General features: G+C 43.5%; 2 protein-coding genes across 3 annotated transcripts in view; both read right to left on the minus strand.

The window, feature by feature from the left end:
• LOC311141328 (phosphatidylinositol transfer protein beta isoform) overlaps window positions 1–22009 on the minus strand; it is a 38103-nt gene extending 16094 nt beyond the window's left edge. For both annotated transcript variants that reach the window (XM_084176625.1, XM_084176624.1), the window contains exons 1-8: window positions 21978–22009; window positions 14213–14243; window positions 9518–9663; window positions 7236–7327; window positions 7000–7007; window positions 6378–6452; window positions 6119–6202; window positions 201–278 (exon numbers count right to left, since the gene is read on the minus strand). In XM_084176625.1, the coding sequence (XP_084032751.1) occupies window positions 201–278; window positions 6119–6202; window positions 6378–6452; window positions 7000–7007; window positions 7236–7327; window positions 9518–9663; window positions 14213–14243; window positions 21978–21997 (534 nt within the window). In that variant the 5' untranslated portion in view covers window positions 21998–22009. The remainder of the gene's footprint in view (window positions 1–200; window positions 279–6118; window positions 6203–6377; window positions 6453–6999; window positions 7008–7235; window positions 7328–9517; window positions 9664–14212; window positions 14244–21977) is intronic.
• A 1115-nt stretch (window positions 22010–23124) lies between these two features.
• LOC311141959 (tetratricopeptide repeat protein 28-like) overlaps window positions 23125–25177 on the minus strand; it is a 325737-nt gene continuing 323684 nt past the window's right edge. The window contains 1 exon segment of the mRNA XM_084177484.1: window positions 23125–25165. Coding sequence (XP_084033610.1) covers window positions 23556–25165 — 1610 coding nt within the window. The 3' untranslated portion in view covers window positions 23125–23555.

Consider the following 25177-nt stretch of genomic DNA (forward strand, 5'->3'; position numbering starts at 1 on the left):
AACACACATAGTACATCCCGGAGCAGACAGCCGTGTACAAACACACACTCTCCTGGCTGGCTGAGAGCAAGGCTGAGACAGGAGGGGCTAATCTGACCTGATCACTTGCAATTTCTATTACACCCAATTTGAGCAGGGAGAGGTGATTTGTCTTCATCAAACTGCAGTCTCCCTCCCGGGTGTTCTAGTGAGAGGCATACCTTCCAGTTGGGTCCCAGGGGTCCTCTACCAGTCTTAGCGGACTTGAACAGAGCAGGGTCCTCGTCTGCCTTGTAGTCCTAGAGAGGGAAGAGAAGGATAACAATTAACACTTTAATAATCAAAACACTGAACAACAAATAATTCCAACAGAAAAGTCTGATTAAATAATTAGATTATTTGTTGGTCGTATGGATTGCGGAAGGCTTATATATTTAGCCTTAACTTCACAAGCCCTGAATTCATTAGATTATTGCCAACTGATTAAACCCATTCACTACCACAGTCAAACAGAGTTCTAACTAACTCACTAGTGCAGCTGGAGAGTAGACCCACACACTCTAGTAGCATAATACACAAGCAGTACACACACGATAAGGCTTTGCTGTAGCGTTGTTTCCGAGTGCCCTAGAGAAAAGGCGAGTGCAGATTCGATTGTATCATGGCTGCACCATTACCAAACAGTTTGCTTCTAGCCAGGTCAAAAGATCTAACCCATATTACCGGCGCAACATTTTCATCTTCCTATAGCAGATCGCCAGGAATGCATTCATTTTACATTCATAAACCATGTTGTGGGCCTTTCTAAAAATACTTGTGCGTCGTTAACCATTTGTTTACACTTTGTTCAGTCATGTTACCTCATTGGCTAGCTAGCTAACAAGCTGGTAACTTTGCCAATATATCCAAACATTTGGGGGGACAGAAAGAAAAGAAAAAGGGGCTAAATGAGATAAATGACCTCAGCAATGAATGAATGATCTCTTGCATGTCACATTTTTAAAGAGACAGTGTACAATTTTCAATATAATGCATCTTAATAGGAAAAGTGTTTTTACACCATGTAGAAACCTAATATTCCACAAATGACTTTGTAATTTCAATGACAGGTATTCGTATCAACATTTTAGCTTTTATAATAAATTAATGTCTTTACAGTGTTACATTAGTTTCTAATGCACAACATGTGCTTCAAAAGTAGCTAGAATTCATATAGGCTGCATCTCAAATCAGTGCTTGACTTGGGCCGGAGTGCCGTGCCGGCACCTCCAATTTTTGGGGAACTGCGTACCGGCTCCTCTACAAAACAAAGTGGCCCATCAACGGCCCGGATTCGCACACACTGTCAAAAAAAGGTTGATCAAAGCAGAATGAAGGCAGGATCTGCATTGAATAGCAATGGAGAGTGGGCATTCATATCTGCAAATCCGGTGTATGTGTGCCAGTAGACAATTAGAGTTTGGGAATGCGCCAGCCTGAATGTGCAGAATGAGCTGTTCCAAATTGTCAAATGAGGGCTCTTACGGTCATGAAAATACTGGAAAAGTCATGGAATTTTTATAGCGTTTTCCTTTTTAAATATATAAAATCACATAAAAACCTACATATCAGCGATGATCAGAATTAGGCCTACCCTTCAGCGCATCTCTCTGTATGTGCTGTGCATCATCTGTGTGTGTGCCAGTGTGAGTGGGCCGTTGCCCGAGGGGAGAGAGAGAGAGACATTTCAGCAGCAGGTAGCCTATAAAATAATGATTGACTAACTATATAGCCAATTCAAAACATAACTAGCCACACTACAAGCTCTCTCGCTAGTTAATTATAAGCATTATGTCGTTCCACCGGCACTGTTGAGAAAGACATCTGACACCATTATTGGAAAGCTGGTATTCCCCTCTTATTAAACAGTAGGCTAGCCATGTAACTCTGACAACGTTCAAAATATTCTAAGAATAGCCTAATTGACAAATAACTTCCATGCTGTGCATAGATCTCCCCTGAAACATTAATATTCTAGCCTTATAAAGGTTATAGATAAACATGTCTTAGTTAGCTACGTTGCTTTGAAGTAGCCTACCTTATCCATTTCATCCCTGATTAATTTAATTGAGGGAAAAACTGTATTAAGACAAAAAGTATTTGGTTGTGTTGCAATATTTTATATTAAAGGGTGGCCAACCATCCTCCAGGAGAACTACTGGGTGTGCAGGCTTTTGTTCAAGCCTTGCTCTAACACAGCACATTGTAGCCTAAACATCAGCTGCTCACACAGGACCCTGATAAGCAGACACTGGTGTGTTTCAAGGCTTGATCAAAAGCCTGCACACCCAGTAGCTCTCCAAATGGAGGGTTGACCACGTGTTTTATACAGTAGCCCAACAGTGCATTTATTCTACGTTGTGGGAGGTTAAGTGCCTTGATCGAGGGCATAACAGCAGGAGATGGTAGGCCTACATGGGATCAGAGACCGGCAGCCTTCTAGTGTCAATACCCAGGGATGCCAACTAGTCAGCTTTCAGCCAAATCCCCTGTTTTGAATCCAAAATAGGTAACCTACGTGATTTGTGTAGATCCGATGAGAAAAGTGTTTTTTCGGGGGGGGCGTTTGGATCACTACTGGCTGTAAGCGAACGAGTGATGCGCGTTCGGAGCAATACTGGCTGTATCCAAGGCTCGAGCCTGGGATCAGCCAGTCCTTCACATAACATAATGCAGCACACGACTGAAGAGAGAAGAGACAACCAACTTGCTAGTTACAGCATCAGAGCGCGCTCTGGAAAGACAGTTTGCCAGTTACAGCAGCAGTTACAGCAGCAGCGCGTCCCCTGAACGACAATGAAGAGGTAGGTGAGAAGCCTGGAGATGGAGGTGAGAAGGTGATGAAGCGTACTTGCATTTGGAAAGTTTGAGGTGAGGGAGCAAGTGTGGTGGAACAAGAATTGTTAAAAGAGTTAAAGTATCTAGCTACAATAGCTGGGTTGAATTCTCCGTTAGCTAGCCAGCAAAATGTCGAGCAACATTAGCTAACTTAACTGATCAAATAATTGAATTGATGGTGTGAAAATGAGCTGGCTAACAAAGTCAGACAGCCAGATAGCTAACATTACAACATCAGATTGGATTGCTTTCCATTTATTGTTTTTGCTATGAGTTAGGTTCACATTAACCACTTTATTTTACACACAGAGACTGATCATGTAGATCATATTCTTTGTTGTTTAATTAGTACACAGTTAAAACATTTCAAGAAGGGATCCAGCCTAAAAGTCACTAGAAATTAGCATTTTAAATCCCTCTAGCAGTTTCCTTTAAGAAAAAAAAAAAAGTGGTCACCTTTTTGGGCCCTTACCAGTTTGCATCCCTGCAATACCACATTTATGCACACTATTTCCACGTAGGCTACATAAACACCACCAATTATTAGTCATGGAAATCTGGTTAAAAGTCATGGAAAAGTCATGAAATTCCATCTGTCAAAATGTGTATAAACACTTAACAGTGAATAATCAGAGGTCTTTACAGCATAATGTCAATTGGGAATTCCTGTGAACATAGTCTAATGGACCGACTTGGAAAAAGACAGCTCCTGCACCTCTCATCCCAAATTAAGCACTGTGCAAAAATACAAATAAATCTTATTTTCTGGTGTTTCTAAATTTCATGTGGTGCTCCTAACCTTTTAAAGTTGGGAGCCCTGCACACACAGACTTAATGGTCTCACTCTCCTCTTCTGGTTGCATTAGTCATTGTAAAGAGCTCAGAGAGAGAAGTGCAAAGTCAACTAGGGCTGGGCAATATGGCCTAAAAATCAGTCCTAGATTTTTTTTTAACTTATGGGCGATATATACTGCATCTCGATTTTAATGTTCTCTAAATAAGCATTGTTGTAGAATTAAAGGTCAAATACACTGCATTCCAAACAGTCAGCAATAATCAAATGAATTCAGGGCTTGTGAAGTTATACCTAGGCTAAATAGAGGCCTTCCACAACCATAAAATCATTAAATGATGAATGGGTCTTATTAAAATAGTTTAATCTGCCTTTTTTTTGCAATAACCACTGATCTGGCTTTCAAGTCTATGAAAATGCCCTTTTTTGTTACAAATTTCACTAGAACCATCCATAATGCACATTCTCTAACATGACTAACTTCTTGTAGCAGGCATTAGGCTATAGAAAATTAACACTGGTCTCATCAACAATCACTCAAGCCCACGTGCTAGTTAATCTTCATATTTCAAGTTTAGCCAACTTGGATCTATTTGCTAGCTAACAATGTAGAACAGTTGAATTTTTATGAACACACCCTTCTGTCGGTCTCCAACTGTTTGAACAGCATGCTAGCCTGTCCACTTTGTTCAGATGTTGAAATCAAGTAGCCTACCTTATTTCTCAGAATGAGAACGAGTTGCCAATTCTTTATATAATTGTGTTTTATGCTTATTGCACATTTACTAGACAGTTAGTATAACCGTCTTTGGCTAAAATGTTGCTAGCGGTATGTAGTACCCCAACGCCGCACGCGACAAACTGAGCATTCATTTTCCAGAATCAATGTTCATCGATACTCTAGTTTTAGTAGCGTTTGCTCTGCGCGCAATTTGAGTAGTAAAGACATAAAAAGGGTATCGTTAGAAATGTTTACTTCTCCTCTATTACAGTAAAATAATGTCTCAATGTGTTTTGGTGTCCATATGACCGATTCTGTTGGACCAAACCTCAAATGCAAATAGCGAGTTGAAACCGCTTGTCAGAGAGGAAGAAGTGATCTCTCAACTTTGTTGGCGTACGAGGCAGGCAGAGGGGCTTGGTGCATGTGTAAACCAAAGAGGAAGAGACGAAGCGAGAGGTTTCACTCTCGCTAAAATCTGTCAAAAATAAGCCTTATGCGTTTCTATGGGCTTATTTTGGACCTAAGCTTGTCGCCTGCCTTCCCGCCTTTAGGACAACGACTCCCATTGTTAGGGCGGAGACGTGCATCTCCTCATTATATACAGATCTCTGGTGTAAATGGGAAGTTGCACAGCACAGAAAGAGCGAACGAGACCAAAAAGACAACAACGAGAACAAGCGGACATAAATGCTAAAAAAAAAAATCACAAAAAATAACAAAACCTTGATTCTTGCAATACAGGATTTGGAATATCGTGCAAAAACAGAAATTAGAATTAATTCGATATATTGCCCAGCCCTTAAGTCAACTATTGTAAAAAATAAAATAAAAAAATGAAACGCCTTTCAAATTACAAACAGCTCAAGGGCCAAGCAATTTTAAATAAATCATGATGCGCCTGCAGCTAAAAGCTGCTGTTCAGGGCTATCGGCCGTCAGGAGGGAGCCAAACAAGCAGAATGGGAGAAACACACACACTCATTTGGCTGTTTTAATGCTGAAAGCTCCATCACTATAACAATACACTGTGCTGCTCTAATGAGGTCTGTGAATCGATGTGCCTGGGCTGAGGAAGTGTGTGTGTGTGTGAGAGCCAGGCGTATGGAGCGCTGTGAGCCTTAATTACACTAACAAACTCATCTGTGGTCCCTTGGCAGGCTAGGCCCTGCAGCCTTGCCTGAGGCACAGACCTGATAGGGCCCTCAGACAACACCTCCAGCAAGGCAAACACGTCCGCCTCGTTAGACACCTACCGCAAGCACACACTGCTCAGGCAAATAACCACACACACACACTCCACTTGTCAGACTCAGTGAAATGAGGCAATGCCATGCCAAATAATAGCAATAAACTACCATGAGCATTGGTACAAGGAAGATACTGAGAAATTATACCAATATTAAATTATAATTGCAGAGCTTCCAACACCATACTGATTTGAGGGGTTTCAGAACCTGCAGAGGAAAAACAATGCACCATAGTTCCCTACCTGGCAGCTGACATGGAATACAACATTCTGAATAACAGCTGAAAGGAATGTGTGTATGCAGTTTTTTTGTCACATCTGAATAGACCTAAATTATATTTAGCTTATGTCTAATGGGGTTAGATATTATTATACTAAGTAGGAACATTGCTGTGCAATGCCCAGGTCTCTCCACATGATGGTGCCAAACAGGGTACTATCCACAGCTTTATTGAGTGTGGGACTGTGGCATGACAGCAGTATCAGAAAGGAGTACTCACAGCAGGGGCAACTTGTTCTCCATCTGCGATGTCAATGGGCACCACCTCCACACTCTTCCATGTGGGCACGTCCAGCTTGTGCACCTGCCAATCAAAGCCAGGCATGAGCATGATAGCAACACTTCAAACTCAGATATTAGCTGATGCTTCATCTGGGACACATTCACAGACAGTCAGTGACATTTACAGTAAGATTTTTTATAAAAGAGAAAATTGTGATTAATCTAACTCATTTTGAATGACAGATAAAGGTACTCACGTTTTCTACTGTGCCAAGGTCAGGTTTGTGCCAGGTCTCAATCTTAACGATGAAGTCATCTTTCATATACTCATTCTGAAGGAAGGAGGTTGAAAATCATGACTGAAGCTGAAGGCATAAACCCTCTAAACAAGAGATATTAAAATCTTACCCTACGAGGTCCGGAGCCTACTGGTTCTGTTTTACCTGATAATGAATTGCACTCACCTGGTGTCCCAGGTCTAAATCAGTCCCTGATTAGAGGGGAACAATGAAAAAAAGCAGTGGAACTGGCTTTGGGGTTTTTGAGTTTGAGGGCTCGAAACCTAGTAGATTTACATTACTAGTAATGGCCACAAGGGGGACCTCCTACCCCTGAATTCAACAACTACCCAGTGAAGCAATATCATGGTAAATTCAAACCATACAATGTCCCCTTCAATAAATGAAAACCTCAAACATTGTTGGCTTATTTGCTACATTCTTTATAATTGTTGACAAGTTCGCTTCACGAAAACTGATGCATGCCACATTCACACAGACAAACAAGTAACTACCCAACTACATACACATGCACAAACAATTACCATCCAAACAGACAGTGAGATAATCCAACGCAACAGGGTCATTTGAGGCTACTCACCGTTACAACTGGGTCCAGACGAAGCATGAGAGAAGACCAAAAAACAAAATGTTAGATATAAATTAAAAAATTAATGATCATACAACTCATGTAAATAATACATTGGTTCCAGCAACAATGAGTCAATTTAAAACAACATTTCTATAAAAACAGCTTGGGGGTCACATAGTGCATGTGGTACAGGTGGGGGGAGAAGGGGTAAGAGTCCAGGCAGGAGAGGAGGGGAGGGGACTCACTGGTTCGGCAGTAAGGGTAAGCATTCCAGGCCTTTTCATGGAAAACCAGGGAGCCCTCAGGAGCAATCATCTTGACAAACGCTGGGACTTTACTGTGGAAGTCAGGGAAAGAGGGGGGGGATAGATGGATACACACACTGTCACTGACTGAAGTCGGAAGTTTACATACACTTAATACCCGTTTTTCAACCACTCCACAAATTTCTTGTTAACAAACTATAGTTTTGGTAAGTCGGTTAGGACATCTACTTTGTGCATGACACAAGTAATTTTTCCAACAATTGATTACAGACAGATTATTTCACTGTATCACAATTCCAGTGGGTCAGAAGTTCACATACACTAAGTTGACTGTGTCTTTAAACAGCTTGGAAAATTCCAGAAAATGATGTCATGGCTTTAGAAGCGTCTGATAGGCTAATTGACATCATTTGAGTCAATTCGAGGTGTACCTGTGGATGTATTTCAAGGCCTACCTTCAAACACAGTGCCTCTTTGCTTGACATCATGGGAAAATCAAAAGAAATCAGCCAAGACCTCAGAAAAAAAATGTGTAGACCTCCACAAGTCTGGTTTATCCTTGGGAGCAATTTCCAAACGCCTGAAGGTACCACGTTCATCTGTACAAACAATAGGACGCAAGTATAAACACCATGGGACCACGCAGCCGTCATACCGCTCAGGAAGGAGACGTGTTCTGTCTCCTAGAGATGAACGTACTTTGGTGCGAAAAGTGCAAATCAATCCCAGAACAGCAAAGGACCTTGTGAAGATGCTGGAGGAAACGGGTACAAAAGTATCTATATCCACAGTAAAACAAGTCCTATAATCGTCATAACCTGAAAGGCCGCTCAGCAAGGAAGAAGCCACTGCTCCAAAACCGCCATAAAAAAGCCAGACTACGGTTTGCAACTGCACATGGGGACAAAGATTGTACTTTTTGGCCATAATGACCATTGTTATGTTTGGAGGAAAAAAGGGGTAACTTGCAAGCCGAAGAACACCATCCCAACCGTGAAGCACGGGGGTGGCAGCATCATGCTGTGGGGGTGCTTTGCGGCAGGAGGGACTGGTGCACTTCACAAAATAGATGGCATCATGAGGAAGGAAAATTATGTGGATATATTGAAGCAACATCTCAAGACATCAGTCAGGAAGTTAAAGCTTGGTCGCAAATGGGTCTTCCAAATGGACAATGACCCCAAGCATACTTCCAAAGTTGTGGCAAAATGGCTTAAGGACAACAAAGTCAAGATATTGGCGTAGCCATCACAAAGCCCTGACCTCAATCCTATATAAAATGTGTGGGCAGAACTGAATAAGCGTGTGCGAGCAAGGAGGCCTACAAACCTGACTCAGTTAAACCAGCTCTGTCAGGAGGAATGGGCCAAAATTCACCCAACTTATTGTGGGAAGCTTGTGGAAGGCTTCCCGAAACGTTTGACCCAAGTTAAACAATTTAAAGGCAATGCTACCAAATACTAATTGAGTGTATGTAAACTTCTGACCCACTGGGAATGTGATGAAAGAAATAAAAGCTGAAATAAATCATTCTCTACTATTATTCTGACATTTCACATTCTTAAAATAAAGTGGTGATCCTAACTGAACTAAGACATGGAATTTTTACTAGGATTACATTTCAGGAATTGTGAAAAACTGAGTTTAAATGTATTTGGCTAAAGTGTATGTAAACTTCAGACTTCAACTGTATACACATACAATTTTTTGTATTTTAGCCCCTTTTTCTCCCCAATTTCGATCGTGTCATTGCTGCAACTCCCCAACGGGCTCTGGAGGCGAAGATCGAGTCATGCATCCTCCGAAACAGGACAGGCCAAACTGCACTTCTTAACACCCGCCTGCTTAACCCGGAAGCCAGCCGCACCAATGTGTCGGAGGAAACACTGTTCACCTGACGACCGAGGTCAGCCTGCAATTGCTAGAGCGCGATGAGGCAAGTAAAGCACCCCCGGCCAAACCCTCCCCTAACACAGACGTTGCTGGGCCAATTGTGCGCTGCCCTATGGGACTCCCGATCACGGCCGGTTGTGATACAGCCCGGGATCGAACCTGGATCTGTAGTGACGCATCTAGCAACGTGATGCAGTGCCTTAGACCGCTGCCCCACTCAGGAGGCCCCTAGAATGGGATATATGTGAATGTCATTGTCTTGAAGGCCTCTATAAAAAAGGTACTATAAACCTATTGTAACATAGGAATGACTACACTTCCACCTGCTGGCAAGATAGGGATGGTGCACTAGGAACATTGTGTGTTACCTCTTCAGATGGTAGATTTTATGTGTGTACTGTCCTTTCTCCCCCTCCTTCTCATAGGGTTCATTCTTAAGGACCTCGATGCCCTCTCCTCCACCAGTCTCATTCTTACTGGCCTCTGCTACGGAGTACAACTGGCCCACTTGATACTGAAACAAACACACACTGTTAACACAACATAATAATAATGTATGCACTCACTAACTGTAAGTCGCTCTGGATAAGAGCGTCTGCTAAATGACAAAAAAAAAAACATTACATAATACAACAAATACTTGCTCTCATGAAGGTAATAAAAACATGGATAGCAAATAAGAACACAGGGAATCAACATATTTGTTATGGACTATCATATGACAGAGTTGTATGTTGAACAAGAGCTTGACTACCAGGATGGCAGTGTCCAGCATCATCCAGAACCAGGAGGGTATGCTGCAGAGCTGGGCCCAATATGGACAAAAATCCATACCACTGTTTTTTATGATCCTTTAAAACTACTAGTTTGATGGTTATAGCCATCACTTTTCCCATTAACAATCACCTATATTAGCGAACTTGTTTCATTTCAAACTACACATTTCTCCAGTATAGGCTACTTATTGTAATGAATGTAATCAGCAAAATGCCTGCGACAAGTGATCGGTGTCGATCATTTTTGTTTTTTTCCCCTAACTCTAGCATGCACGGTTATCAAAGTAGAGAGATATGCTACTAGCCTCCCCACAATAGACCTACAGAGAGCCACTCTTTACTAATTGATTCTAATAGGATTAGGGGGCAGTGAAAACAGCCACAGTGGGGGCCTACAGCACTGGAGGGTCCACATGGCTGACTATGCTACTGTTTGTGTGTTTGTGTACAAAGAGACTACTAAGTTAGACTGCATTTGTCATCTACAGGGACTATAAAAACATGCATGCAACCAATGTACGTTGATGCAACATGAATATTGTACAATCAATAACTTTGTATTATTCTATGCATTGTCTCTTTGCCACAACGAGCAAGAGGAGTAGGCCAAACAGGCTAATTGTCCAGAGAACAGAGCCCTGATCAAACAAGAGTTCTACTGTCCGTGTCATTAATCTGTTCTGGGCCCTGTAGAGGACAAAACTTTGTTTCCTTTCACATCCAAAGGCAATCTCTTACATGCACGAGCACAGCCAGTCAGATGCACACACACAGAACATGACCCAACAGAGCCCCAGGTTAAACGATGCATACAAATTGTCCTGAATTAGACAAAGGAATTTAAACAAGCACACAGTTTTTCAACTACTGTCGATCACTTTTCATAAACGTTTGTGCAATTAATGCAACAAATCATTGATGGTAATGCTGCAGGGATGTTTGTGCTGTTCTTGTACTGTGGATACTAAGCCTGGATCAGATCAACTCTCCACTATGCCAAGTCAGGCCTATTATTGAACTGAGCAGTACACTGAGGTTATAGTTTGATTTAGGCCTGTCCGAGCAGGAAGGATTGCTTTTGCTTTGATTAGACATATTTCTCATCTACCTGTATTGTGGTGGACCAGCCCAACCCTGGATCCCACACTTTCATCAGCATCACAGGACACGCTATCAAGTGAACCACACACTGGTGGACCAAGAACCAGCTCATCACTCCAGGGGCAACCGTTGCCTACTAGACTTCTGAAGGCCAGTGTAGCGTAGTGTTTTTCCATTCACTACTGGTCTTCCATTAAGTTTCTGGCTTTAGAGGAAAAAAACATTTTCCTGCTATAATCTGGGCCTCTGTGCACACACACTTCATTGCCATATAAGGACACAGTGTGTGTGAGTCAGAGTTTTGTAACAGTAACCCATACAAAAATAATAACTTAATACAAAGGAATCAAAATAATGACTAACACTGTACACTACACAAATCCAGAGAGAGAGGAGAGAACAGCACAGCCTTATGTAACTCTCTCTGTAGTGATGACGATATAAGAGTATGGCAATGGAAAACACAATCCATGGAGTTGTCTCTCATGATGGTGCCTATGGGGCGTGTGTGTTATTCCATGGGTCTGCTAAACACATCAATCCACACAACTGTTACCAACGCAGATATTCTTGAGATATGGCGCCGGAGGAGATGGCCGCCATTTTACGGGGTCCTGACCAATTGCGCTGTTTTAAACTTTTTTTGTACATGTTTCGCCATCGTTTCTTATGACCGAAAAGAGCTTCTGGACATCAGAACAGCGATTACTCATCTCGAACGGGACAATGATTGAAATTTTTTTTTTTAATGAGTCGGACGCGAAGGATATACTGCTTCTCCCGGACCAGGCCCAAATCCCCGTCATTCGTATGAAGAGGAGATGCCGTTGCAGAGGTCGGAGAGCCGGATGCCTGGCGAGACTGCATCAGCGAGTGGATGAGCCGGTTTTACCCTCCGTTCTACTGGCGAACGTGCAATCACTGGAGAATAAACTGGATGAGCTCCGTTCAAGACCATCCTATCAACAGGACATTAAAAACTGTAATATCCTATGTTTCACGAGTCGTGGCTGAACAAGGACATGGATAATATACAGTTAGCTGGGTTTTCCGTGCATCAGCTAAGACAGAACAGCAGCCTCCGGTAAGATCGGGGGGAGGGGGGTTGTGTGTGTCTGTCAACAGCTGATGCGCGAGCTCTAATATTAAGTCTCAAGGTTTTGCTCGTCTGAGTATCTCATGATAAGCTGTAGACCACACCATTTACCAAGAGAGTTTATCTATATTCTTCGTAGCTGTCTATTTACCACCACAAACCGATGCTGGCACTAAGACCGCACTCAACAAGCTGTATAAGGCCATAAACAAACAAGAAAATGGTGGGCGGCAGGTAGCTTAGTGGGTAAGAGCGTTGTGCCAGTAACCGAAAGGTCGCTGGTTCTAATCCCCGAGCCGACTAGGTGAAAAATCTGTCGATGTGCCCTTAAGCAAGGCACTTAACCCTAATTGCTGATGTAAGTCGCTCTGGATAAGAGCGTCTGCTAAATGACTTAAATGTAAATGTAAATGTAAATGTCATCCAGAGGCGGCACTCCTAGTGGCCAGGGACTTTAATGCAGGAAAACTGAAATCCGTCTTACCTCATTTCTACCAGCATGTCACATGTGCAACTAGAGAAAAGTAAAAACTCTAGATCACCTTTACTCCACACAGGGACACATACAAAGCAATCCCTTGCCCTCTATTTGGCAAATCTGACCATAACTCTATCCTCCTGAGTCAAGCAAAAACTCAAACAGGAAGTACAAGTGACGCGCTCAATACGGAAGTGGTTTGATGAAGCGGATGCTAAGCTACAAGACTGCTTCGCTAGCACAAACTGGAATATGTTCCAGGATCATCCAATGGCATTGAGGAGTATACCACATCAGTCACCGGCTTCATTAATAAGTGCGTCGACGACAACTTCCCCACAGTGACCGTACGTAAATACCCCAACCAGAAGCCATGGATGTCAGGCAACATCCGCACTGAGATAAAGGCTAGAGCTCCCGCTTTCAAGGAGCATGACACTAATACGGATAATAAATCCCACTATGCCCTCCGACGAATCATCAAACAGGTAAAGCGTTTATACAGGACTAAGATCGAATCCTACTACACCAGCTCTGATGCTCGTCGGATGTGGCAGGGCTTGCAAACCATCACAGATTACAAAGGGAAACCTAGCCGCGAGCCTAACAGACGAGATAAATGTCTTCTTTGCTTGCTTTGAGGCAAGCAACACTGAACCATGCATGAGAGCACCAGCTGTTCCGGACGACTGTGTGATCACACTCTCCGTAGCAGATGTGAGTAAGACCTTTAAACAAGTTAACATTCCCGAGGCCACAGGGCCAGATTACCAGGACGCGTCCTCAGAACATGCGCTGACCAGCAGGCAAGCGTCTTTTGACATTTTCAGCCTCTGCCTAACCCAGTCTGTAATACCTACATGTTTCAAGCAGACCACCATAGTCCCCTGTGCCTAAGAATGCCAAGGTAACCTGCCTAAATGACTACCGCCCCGTAGCACTCACATTTGTAGCAATGAAATGCTTGTCAGGGCTCACGCCATGTCTGGGACCAAAAGGCTCTTCAACAGCTTCTACTTCCAATCCATAAGACTGCTGAACAAGTTCATCAAATGGCTCCCCAGACTATTTGCACTGACCCCCTTATTTTATTCTTATTTTTTGCACTGACTCTCTTGCACAGGCTAAATGTACACTCACTGGACTCGAACCACACACACACTACACTGACATGCCAACACATGCATATTGACGCCACACACACGCTGCTTCTACTCTGTTATCTATGCATAGTCACGTTACTCCTACCTACATGTACATATTACCTCGACTAACCCGTACCCCTGCACATTGACTTGGTACCGGTACCCACTTTATATAGCCTTGTTATTGGTTATTGTGTTACTATTTTTCCATGAGTTTATTTAGCAAATTGTATGACTTTTTTTTTTTTTTTTACTCTGCATTGTTGGTTAAGGGCTCATAAGTAAGCATTTCACAGTAAGATCTACACCTGTTGTATTCGGCGCATGTGACAGCTAAAACTTGATTGTGGGAAAAAAAAAGAAGATAAGGAAAGCAAAGACAGGTCTGAACAGTAGGCTAATTCCATAGAAGGATTAGTTTGACAGAATGCTAAATAATAACAGTGAAACCATAGCGACGTACTCACCTCCTCCACAGTACAGGGTAAGACCACACGGCTGAAAGAGAGAAGAGCAGAGAGATCAAACATGGTTTAATGACTGACACTGGCCATCATAATCACATCTAGACCCAACTCAACAAATAAACAGAATAGTTCCAACAGGCTTACAAGGCACATGTGTTCTCTTGCATAGTGGAATTCAGAATTGGTTGCTGATTTGATAAACAGATTTGACTAGAGGCATCCTTGTTTCCCCCCCCCCCATCACAAGTCAGACACGATACCCTTGCTTTCCAGACTAAACCAATTTGGCCATTGCAGCTATAAATCACTCGCTTTATGCAAGGCCATTGCCTCATGACTTCCTGACTGCAGAAGCCCCCCATCAGCCTGTTTGATGGTGGCAGCAGGGGGCTCAGCTTCATGATGAGAGATTATCATAGGGCACATGAGTGACTTCCTCAGTGCACAGGAAAAGGAAATGGTCCAGGTCACACAGAGTCACATTATGGAAGAGGCCAGAGAGAGAAAAAGAAGGCTGGGGGATAAGACAATTAATGAGAGCCAAAGAGGGAGAGCCTGCGAGGATAGAAAAGGGCTGAACAGAACAGTGAAGGCAAGAGACCAGTGGGGACTGACCAGTGTCACCAAAGTGACCAATGTGGGGACCAAAGGAACAAAAATGGGAACCAGAGACTGCCCAACAGCTAGTGGAGCCACTGAGGATCTGGTGTGCCCACACAAACATGACATCATAGCAGCGGTGCTCCATCCAATGACCACTAATGCGGTGTTCATAACAAGTGGGAAACGCTTAAAAAGTTACTTGTAAACTGGGAGCAACGAGTTCACGTGCTTTGAACTCGTTGACAACGCTGATTGGCTAATGGCAAGCAAAGCTACGTCAACCATAAACTAAAAGTACAGTCATCCTGCTCGCAAACAAATAATATTTTGTTGTTGCATTTAACTGCAGAAAATGCTGTTAGAGGTAATTTCCTTAGTATGTGATGTCAGAGTTAAGCATGTGGGAGAACTCAGAGCTCAGATGATAAATGAGTTTCCCCACTTGTAAATTACAAGTTGGAGGGGTGTTAACCTCTACGGGATCGGTGTCCCGTATACGGCACGGTTGAGCTAACGTGCGCTAATGTGATTAGCATGACTGTTGTAAGTAAACGCAAACTTTCCAGGACATACACATGTCTTATATGGGCAGAAAGCTACAATTATTGTTAATCTAACTGCACTGTCCAATTTACAGTAGCTATTACAGTGAAAAAAGACCATGCTATTGTTTGAGGAGAGTGCACAACAAAAAACGTATCACGGCAACTGGTTTGATACATTCACCTCTGAAGGTAAATAATGTACTTACATTCAGTAATCTTGCTCTGATTTGTCATCCTAAGGGTCCCAGAGATAAAATGTAGCATAGTTTTGTTTGATAAATATTCAAATGTAGGAACTGGGTTCTACAGATTCAACCCCTGCTGTCTCTGGCTCCACACCCACCCCGCCTGGCCATCTAGATGTGTGAAAGTTAGTGTGTATAAGCTAATGATCCATCATGTATGACATTCCTGGGAGTGTGTAAACTTACATTTTGTATTATCATATCATTTTTGTACGTTCTCTATGGTTATATACTTGAAAATGTATCAATTGACCAATTCGGCACATTTGGGAAGACTTGATACAAAAATAGTCCAGTATTGCAATGCTTCACTGGATCAATCTGAAACTTTGCACACACTGCTGCCATCTAGTGTCCAAAATCTAAATTGCATTTCAAAGATTAAAAAAATATTAACTTTTACCAGATATAATTTGTTCTATTCTCCTACATTAATTTCACATTTCCACAAACTTCAAAGTGTTTCCTTTCAAATGGTATCAAGAATATGCATAGGTTCTGAGCTACAGGCAGTTAGATTTGGGTATGTAATTTTAAGCGAAAATTTTAAAAAAGGGTCAGATCCTTAAGAGGTTATTGTGGATTTTCCCAGTCGTATGCTGGCATTTACGAATTTATGAGATGTTATGAACACAGCATAAAACCACATAAGGGAATAGCATATTGGGAAGGGAATGCAGAAACCGTTATCCGTAAGCAACTATTATTTCCTCCTCTCTTTTCCACCCACTATAATAAGTCCCACCCACTTTAAGGGGATGGGTGGTGCATAAATTGGGGAGGTAGGCCTATTCCATCCACATGTAGGCCTACTGTAATCAGGGAGCCCTTTCTGTTTTCTGTTGATCCATGGTTAATTTTCAACATAAAACCACCAATGAGTTATGATCATTTACCAAACAGGGCTGTGTTACACACTGTATAATGATATAATTTACCGTAGCCTTTAAAGCAGTACTCTAACAATGAAAGCAACCAGTGGCCACATTACAACCGAGACCGTTTAGCCATAGGCCCAGGCAATAGGGATTATTTTCAGTTAGGAAGATGACTGCTGTAATTGTGGCAGTGTTACATCCTAAAACCTGGAAAGCTGACAGATCTTACAAATTGTGTGTGAGGCTGAGCAACAGGATAGCCTGAGACTTCAGGCCGTGTCACACACTAAGCCATGTTGGTAATGGATGGAGACCTAACATGTATTTGATATTTGTGCATCTAACTGTCTCACTCATCATTATTCACGATTCATTCAAGACTATCCATAATCATGGTGCATCCAGATTAATGTAGAAGTGTTTAGAAACATTCTATTTTTATTTACAATAAAAGTGACTCCAAAATGACACACTACATTATTTACCATTCATTTCTATTGGGCACAAAATAATCTGAAACACAACCAAAACATACCTGATGTAATCATTGGGTGCTAGGAATATGGGATCAAATACTAAACTTTTGAATACTTGAATACACATACACTGAGTTTACAAAACATTAAGGACACCTGCTCTTTCCATGTCATAGACTGACCAGGTGAAAGCTATTATCCCTTATTGATGTCACTTGTTAACTCCATTTCAAATCAGTATAAACGAAGGGAGAAGACAGGTTAAAGGAGGATTTTTAAGCCTTGAGACAGATTGTGAATGTGTGCCATTCAGAGGGTTAATAGGCAAGACAAAAGTTTTAAGTGCCTTTGAATGGGGTAGGGTAGTAGGTGCCAGGCGCACCGGTTTGTGTCAAGAACTGCAACGCTGCTGAGTTTTTCATGCTCAACAGTTTCCTGTGTGTATAAAGAATGGTCCACCACCCAAAGGACATCCAGTCAACTTCACACAACTGTGGGAAGCATTGGAGTCAACATTGGCCAGCATCCCTGTGTAACGCTTTCGACACCTTGTAGAGTCCATGCCACCACGAATTTAGGCTGTTCTGAGGGGGGGGGGGGGGGGGGGGGCAACTCAATATTAGGAAGGTGTTCTTAATGTTTGGTATACTCAGTCAAAACACAGGGTGTGTCTATATATGGAAAAATACACATTTTAAAAATGTTGACCAATTGATTGGTCGAAAGAAACTAAACCACTGATTACAAAAAAGCCTAGACAAAAGCCTAGATTTATTTTCAAGTCATAGTGATAGCCTAAGCAGCCTAGTACTAGTTTAGTATGCCTTCATAAGAGGCAGGGCATAGCTGCAATGGCAATGGTTAAGTTAAATAATCCTCTTCCTGAATCAGACTGGGTTAGGCCTACTGACTGGGAACCATCAGCACCCCACTTGACAGTGCAGAATGTCTGATGCACTCATCATTTCTCTGACAAGCACATTTTTCCTTGGTCAGCAGTATGGTCAAAGTTCATGAATCACCAGCCTGCCAGGAAGACTTGAGCACTGTCATCAGGTGTCATCTCAAAGTTTACAAAGTTGGCAAGCCTGTCTAAACACACACACCTGGGAATTTGTGTTTAACAAGATTGTAAAGTTTTACAGAGTGGAGTGGACGTTGTGTACTTCCTAGAAAGGGTGCCTCGTCAATGCGGGACACATTTAATGTGGCTACCATCCGTGTGACTTAGGTTTATGGTACGCGTGCACTGCAGTGGAGGATCCTCATAAAAATAGTGAAACATTAAAAAAGTTATACTTTTTAGATAAAAGTATGCTAAATACACTGCTCAAAAAAATTAAGGGAACACTTAAACAACACAATGTAACTCCAAGTCAATCACACTTCTGTGAAATCAAACTGTCCACTTAGGAAGCAACACTGATTGACAATAAATTTCACATGCTGTTGTGCAAATGGAATAGACAACAGGTGGAAATTATAGGCAATTAGCAAGACACCCCCAATAAAGGACTGGTTTTGCATGTGGTGACCACAGACCACTTCTCAGTTCCTATGCTTCCTGGCTGATGTTTTGGTCACTTTTGAATTCTGCCGGTGCTTTCACTCTAGTGGTAGCATGAGACGGAGTCTACAACCCACACAAGTGGCTCAGGTAGTGCAGCTCATCCAGGATGTCACATCAATGCGAGCTGTGGCAAGAAGGTTTGCTGTGTCTGTCAGCGTAGTGTCCAGAGCATGGAGGCGCTACCAGGAGACAAGCCAGTACATCAGGAGACGTGGAGGAGGCCGTAGGAGGGCAACAACCCAGCAGCAGGACTGCTACCTCCGCCTTTGTGCAAGGAGGAGCAGGAGGAGCACTGCAAAATGACCTCCAGCAGGCCACAAATGTGCAGGTGTCTGCTCAAAACGGTCAGAAACAGACTCCATGAGGGTGGTATGAGGGCCCGACGTCCACAGGTGGGGGTTGTGCTTACAGCCCAACACCGTGCAGGACGTTTGGCATTTGCCAGAGAACACCAAGATTGGCAAATTCGCCACTGGCGCCCTGTGCTCTTCACAGATGAAAGCAGGTTCACACTGAGCACGTGACAGAGTCTGGAGACGCCGTTGAGAACATTCTGCTGCCTGCAACATCCTCCAGCATGACCGGTTTGGCGGTGGGTCAGTCATGGTGTGGGGTGGCATTTCTTTGGGGGGCCGCACAGCCCTCCATGTGCTCGCTAGAGGTAGCCTGACTGCCATTAGGTACCGAGATGAGATCCTCAGACCCCTTGTGAGACCATATGCTGGTGCGGTTGGCCCTGGGTTCCTCCTAATGCAAGACCTCATGTGGCTGGAGTGTGTCAGCAGTTCCTGCAAGAGGAAGGCATTGATGCTATGGACTGGCCCGACCATTCCCCAGACCTGAATCCAATTGAGCACATCTGGGACATCATGTCTCGCTCCATCCACCAACGCCACGTTGCACCACAGACTGTCCAGGAGTTGGCGGATGCTTTAGTCCAGGTCTGGGAGGAGATCCCTCAGGAGACCATCCGCCACCTCATCAGGAGCATGCCCAGGCGTTGTAGGGAGGTCACACAGGCACGTGGAGGCCACACACACACTACTGAGCCTCATTTTGACTTGTTTTAAGGACATTACATCAAAGTTGGATCAGCCTGTAGTGTGGTTTTCCACTTTAATTTTGAGGGTGACTCCAAATCCAGACCTCCATGGGTTGATAAATTTGATTTCCATTGATAATTTGTGTGTGCTTTTGTTGTCAGCACACTCAACTATGTAAAGAAAAGTATTTAATAAGATTATTTCATTCATTCAGATCTAGGATGTTATTTTAGTGTTCCCTTTATTTTTTTGAGCAGTGTATATTCACAGGTCACCAAATAACTGAATTAAAGAAACTGTTTTGCAATGAAGGTCTACAGTAGCCTCAACAGCACTCTCTGGGGTAGCACCATGTGTAGCTGGAGGACTGCTGCTTTCCATCCTCCTCTGTGTACATTGACTTCAATACAAAACCTAGGAGGTTCATGGTTCTCACCCCCTTTCACAGACTTACACAGTAAGTATGAAAAAAATAAAAATAAAATGTATGCACTCACTAACTGTAAGTCGCTCTGGATAAGAGCGTCTGCTAAATGACTAAAATGTCAAATGTAAATGTAATTCTGACGACTTCCAGAGGACGTCCTCCAACCTATCAGAGCTCTTGCAGCATGAACTGACATGTTGTCCACCCAATCAAAGGATCAGAGAATGAATCTAGTACTGAAAGCATAAGCTACAGCTAGCTAGCACTGCATAAAATGTGGTGACTGGTTGACTGAAAGAGAGAGAGAAAGAAAGACTGTAGTCGAACAGTTTTGAAAAAATACATTTCTTAAATTAAGAAGAAGCAGCAGAGAGAAAGAAGCAGCAGAGAGAGAGAGCTATATATATATATATATATACACACACACATATAAAAAATGTGTTTTTTTCTTTCACTTAGCTAGCTAATGTGGCTAGCTAATTTAGCCTACTCAAAACACCCAGCTCAAACAGAGAGGAATGCTATGTATGTTAGCTAGCTGGCTAAGGCTATCCAACACTGGAATTCCTCCAAGTCAAGGTAAGCTTTCGGTTTTATTAATTTATTGCCACTGGGCCCGCCAGTGTACCTGCTAAACTTCTTGCTGTACACCACATGAGTCAAACTCATTCCACGGAGGGCCGAGAGTCTGCAGGTTTTTGCTCCTCCCTTGTACTTGATTGATGAAATAAGGTCACTAATTAGTAAGGAACTCTCCTCACCTGGTTGTCTGTCTTAATTGAAAGCAAAAACACATAGGACACTAGGCCCTCCAAAGAATGGGTTTGACACTTCCTGCATGATAGTAGCGGGTTTACTAATGCGTTAGTTCTAGTAGCTATGTTGACTATGATGTTAGTTAATATGGTGACAACGATGTAGGCTGTGTGTAGCAGTTAGTGGTTATAGTATGAAGGTTTGGCTTGGAATGGTTTTTTTCGCCTGTTCACAGACAGCTGTTGTGTTGTGCACTGAAGTCCACAATCGAGGCGAAAAGGTGAGAGGAGAGCACAGACACAAGAAGGAATTATACAACGTGCAAAGGGATGATGCGGTTTGTATGTGGCTGCTATGAAAGTTAACTGTGTGCGGGTGATCAGGGGAGTGTTCATTCCGCTGATTCTGTTAACTTTTATTAAACTGAAGCAAACGGAACAGGGATAAACTTACCTGAATTTGTCCAATAGCAACTGTTTGGACTAATAATTACACCCTAGATCAGCTAGATGCATGTAAGCGTGTACAAGGCGTTATTCAATGTGTTACTGTCCTTCACCTAGATTACTCCAATTTGTCTCTAGACCTGTGCACCTACGTTATAAACTTTTTAATTCGTAGGTTGTTGTAGCAACCTCATGTGATGGGTATCATGTAGTAGCCTAAACCTATCGATGTTACATTGAACTGGGTGAATGGAATATGGATGACAGTCATCCAATATACTGCAATAGAAATAAGGCCATGATCATACAAAAAAACATTCGTCCTCCCCCTTCAGTCACTGGTGCACTGCCTCTGGGGTAGGCAGTCTCCCTCCCTTCCACTAACTAACGTTAGCTAGCTAGCTACCTACCTACCTACCAAGTTATCGACAGCAAGTTACGAAAACACAAACCGTTCAAACTACATACCTTACATTGTTCGCTAAAAAGTTTACCTTGTCGATACTAGATAATGGATAGCTATGTTCCATATTGTTGTAGTTTGCTTTCCAGGTGCGTCGGCTAGCATCTGCTGACTCGCTGTCACCCCCACTCACCGGTAGGCCAGACCTGAAACAAGTCTGAACAATCCCCACCCTAACAAACACATGCGTTCCGAAACATATCTGCAAAGTTTTAATTTGGCTAAAAACCAACTGAAGAATCGCAGTACTCGAAAATATTGTATATTATTATCATCGCACACATTAAAGTAATATCAAGAAAATATGACTTACTATTCCTTGATGAGGACCATTGTAGCTTTTTGGCTGCGGCTACGTATTACCGCTGATGTCATGTGCCTTTATGAACAACTCTCTTATTCCGCCCCTTACCGTCTGATTGGTGAGTGGAGATACTTATTTAAATGAATCTCACAGGAGTGAACTACTGCCATTATAAAAATGCAGGTCAATATTTCCTAGTGAAAATTATCTTTCATATGTGCAGGATTTTGCAAGATTCCCCCTGTCTGTTTCTCATTGATAACACAAAAACGATTCAACCACACCCATATAATTAACCCAGGTTTAGCCAATAAATCAATTTCTTCTTCTTCTATTTAGAGAGCACACAAGTCTTATAGATTAAAAATAGTTAGTTTGACTACACAAAAACTTGAATTGTATCGCTATATGTAAATTCTCCCTATGGTAATCTTGTGTTAGCTTTAATTGTGGTAGGCATGTAGACAGTTATGACTAGTTCTAGATTATTTGCCTAAGTAAGTGTGTGATTTCACAGTGTGTCCCATAAATCAGATTTAAAAGACAACAGGGCTGTATTCATAAAGCGTCTCAGATTAGCAGTGCCGAACTAGGATCAGTTTTGCTTTTAGATCTTAATGAATAAGATTACATGAAGCGGGAGGACCTGATGCTAGATCAGCACACCTACTCTGAGACACATTGTGAATATGGGGCAAGGCCCAGGTGTCATTGCACTGACCACAGTGAACTGTGTATAATTGTGGTCACAAGACCCCCCCCCCCCATTAATGCAGTGATACAGCATTTTCATCAGCATTCTAAATCTTTAACACAATAAAGTGAGGCAAAAATACAAGAAAGCAAACATGATTTTTATTGAAACAGTTATACTGATAAATGACAGAGATGGTTGTCATGAAATTTCCATGTTTCATTAAAAAAAATCATGGGCTAAAAAGTCATACATGGTACTTAACATTGAATAGCAAGAGAATCCATGCTTCAGAGCAGACACTCAATTCACTAAGAAATCAGGCAAAATGCCAGTTTCCATTTCAATAAAAAATATTAAATCTTTTTTTTTTTTTTACTTTACATGGTACAGTTTTAACTTTTTTAATAATATAAAAACGCTTAATACTGATTGTGTAACACTGGATTTAATTTACAAAACAATAATAATATTAATAATAACAAATAATAATAATAATAATAATAACAATAACAATAATCATTAGATTGAAACAAAAATAGAATGGAGGAGACCAGTTGGAGCGGTTTCATCTTGGTCCACACAAATAACAAATTTGGGGGAGGAAATACCGATTGGCATTGAAGTCTACCTGACACACATGCACACAAACACAGTATCAGGTCTTTGAGTCTTTCTCATTGCCATTTACAGTGTTATGGGCACAACGACGAGACACTCTAAGCATTCATGAGCCTCTGAGGGATCACTCTCATTGGCTGATCAAATCCTTTTCATTGTCAATCAAGTTCGGTGGGCTAATAGTGACCCTCCAGAAAATGTCCTACTCCCCCAGTACACAGGATAGGAAGTGGTAGGCAAAATACAGGAAATAGGACCATTTTTAAAGTGTCTCAGCATTTGGAGGAGGGGAAAAACCTGCCAGGGGAGAGGAACTTGTATCCATTTCCAGCAGGTAGTCTGATAGAGCGAGCACCAGGGCTACTGCTAGTGGAAATAGTGGGCGAGGGGGCCACCTTTCTGGGGTTGTGTCCGTTGGAGGGGTTCTTGCTGCCCCTGTCCAGCGAGTGCAGCCCCAGCTCCCGCAGCTCCAGGCTGTCTTGGGCGTCGCTGGGGGAGCAGTGTCTTGGGGAGAGGTTCAGAAGGCTCAGCACATCTCTCTTGGCAGAGACTAGGGGTCCTGGGGTGCCACGGAGAGCCCGGACTGGACCCAGATGCTGCTGCTGTTGCTGGGCCGCTGCATTGGCCCAGAATGTCTTCAGGTTGTGGATGGCCACAACCTTCTCATCGATAACACCCCTTCTGAGGCGGTCCAGGTCTGGGACATCGGCAGGGCTGGAGCAGGCAGAGCCCGTGGAGGAGTAGGAGAGAGCTGGGGATGGGGCACTGCCAGCTGGGGACTGGTGGCCAGAGCTGGGCGACACGTTACTGGGAGAGCGGGAGATGTGCCCACTATAGGGGGAGCTGGGGTATTTTAGCTTGAACTGGGCATGGCTGTCCAGGGTGGGGGAGGGGTGACTGCCATCCTTTAGGGAGGTCTCCGAGGCTGCAGGGCTGTTGTAACCAGAGCTGATCTTCTGCAGAGAGGAAGAGCGGGATGGAGGTTTTGGTCGTGGGGAGGACTGGGCGCGGACACTGGTGCTGCTACTGGGACGGCTGAAGGCGCTGGTCTCTGAGGAGCGGAAGGCAGAGTTCCTGGCTGTGGCTCCAGCTGCAGCCCCCTCAGCCCCAGCCCGCTGTAGACTCCCCACCGCCCGCAGGTGGCTCTGGGTCTCTTCCAAGATCTTCTGGGCCAGCTCTTGGGGATCCAGAGGGACAGTCTTCTCTTCCTGGGATTTGACGGTGCTGTCTGTCTCAGTGCTGGACTGGTCCGACTCACCTGTGTCTGAGCTGCTAACCTTTCCCGGCACCTTCTGGAAGGGAGAGTTGGGGCTGGGAACCAGGCTGGTCTTGACAGGGGAAGTGGGGGTGCTGACACTGCCTCGTGACGACACAGAGACCTGGTAACACCGCCCAGCGCCCGAGTTGGACCCCCCAACAACACCCTTTCCCCCGCGGTGGAGGTGGCGCTGCCCGTGACCCGGAGGTAGAGGCAGGGAGTCACAGTGACTTCCCAGAGGCTCACTGCTGATGATGGAGAAGCCTTCATACTCCTCGTCATCTCCCCGGCCCCCTCCTGCTGCTGCAGCCACCCCGTGAGGAGAGGAGCGACTGCGGGGAACGTGTGGGTGTTTGTGGGCGGAGAAGTGTGCTGTGGCCCCACCACGCTGTCGATGGCCCAGGAAGTCACACTCTGACTTGGACGCAAAGCTCATGTTGGAGGCCACGGAGCTCAGGCTGTAGACGGAGATGGCGTCTGAGGCCAGATTGTCCAGGCAGGGTGGGGAGAAGGGTGGGTTGGGGTAGCCCAGTGGTAGGGGGTTGGAGACAGACTGGGCCGAGGCCAGGGACTCCAGGGAGGACGAGCTGTCCAGGCTGAGACGCTTTGGCAGCTCTGTGGAGTCTGGGATAGAGA

Source organism: Coregonus lavaretus, assembly GCF_964263955.1.
Source record: "Coregonus lavaretus genome assembly, chromosome: 14".
In the NCBI taxonomy this organism is placed as follows: Eukaryota; Metazoa; Chordata; class Actinopteri; order Salmoniformes; family Salmonidae; genus Coregonus; species Coregonus lavaretus.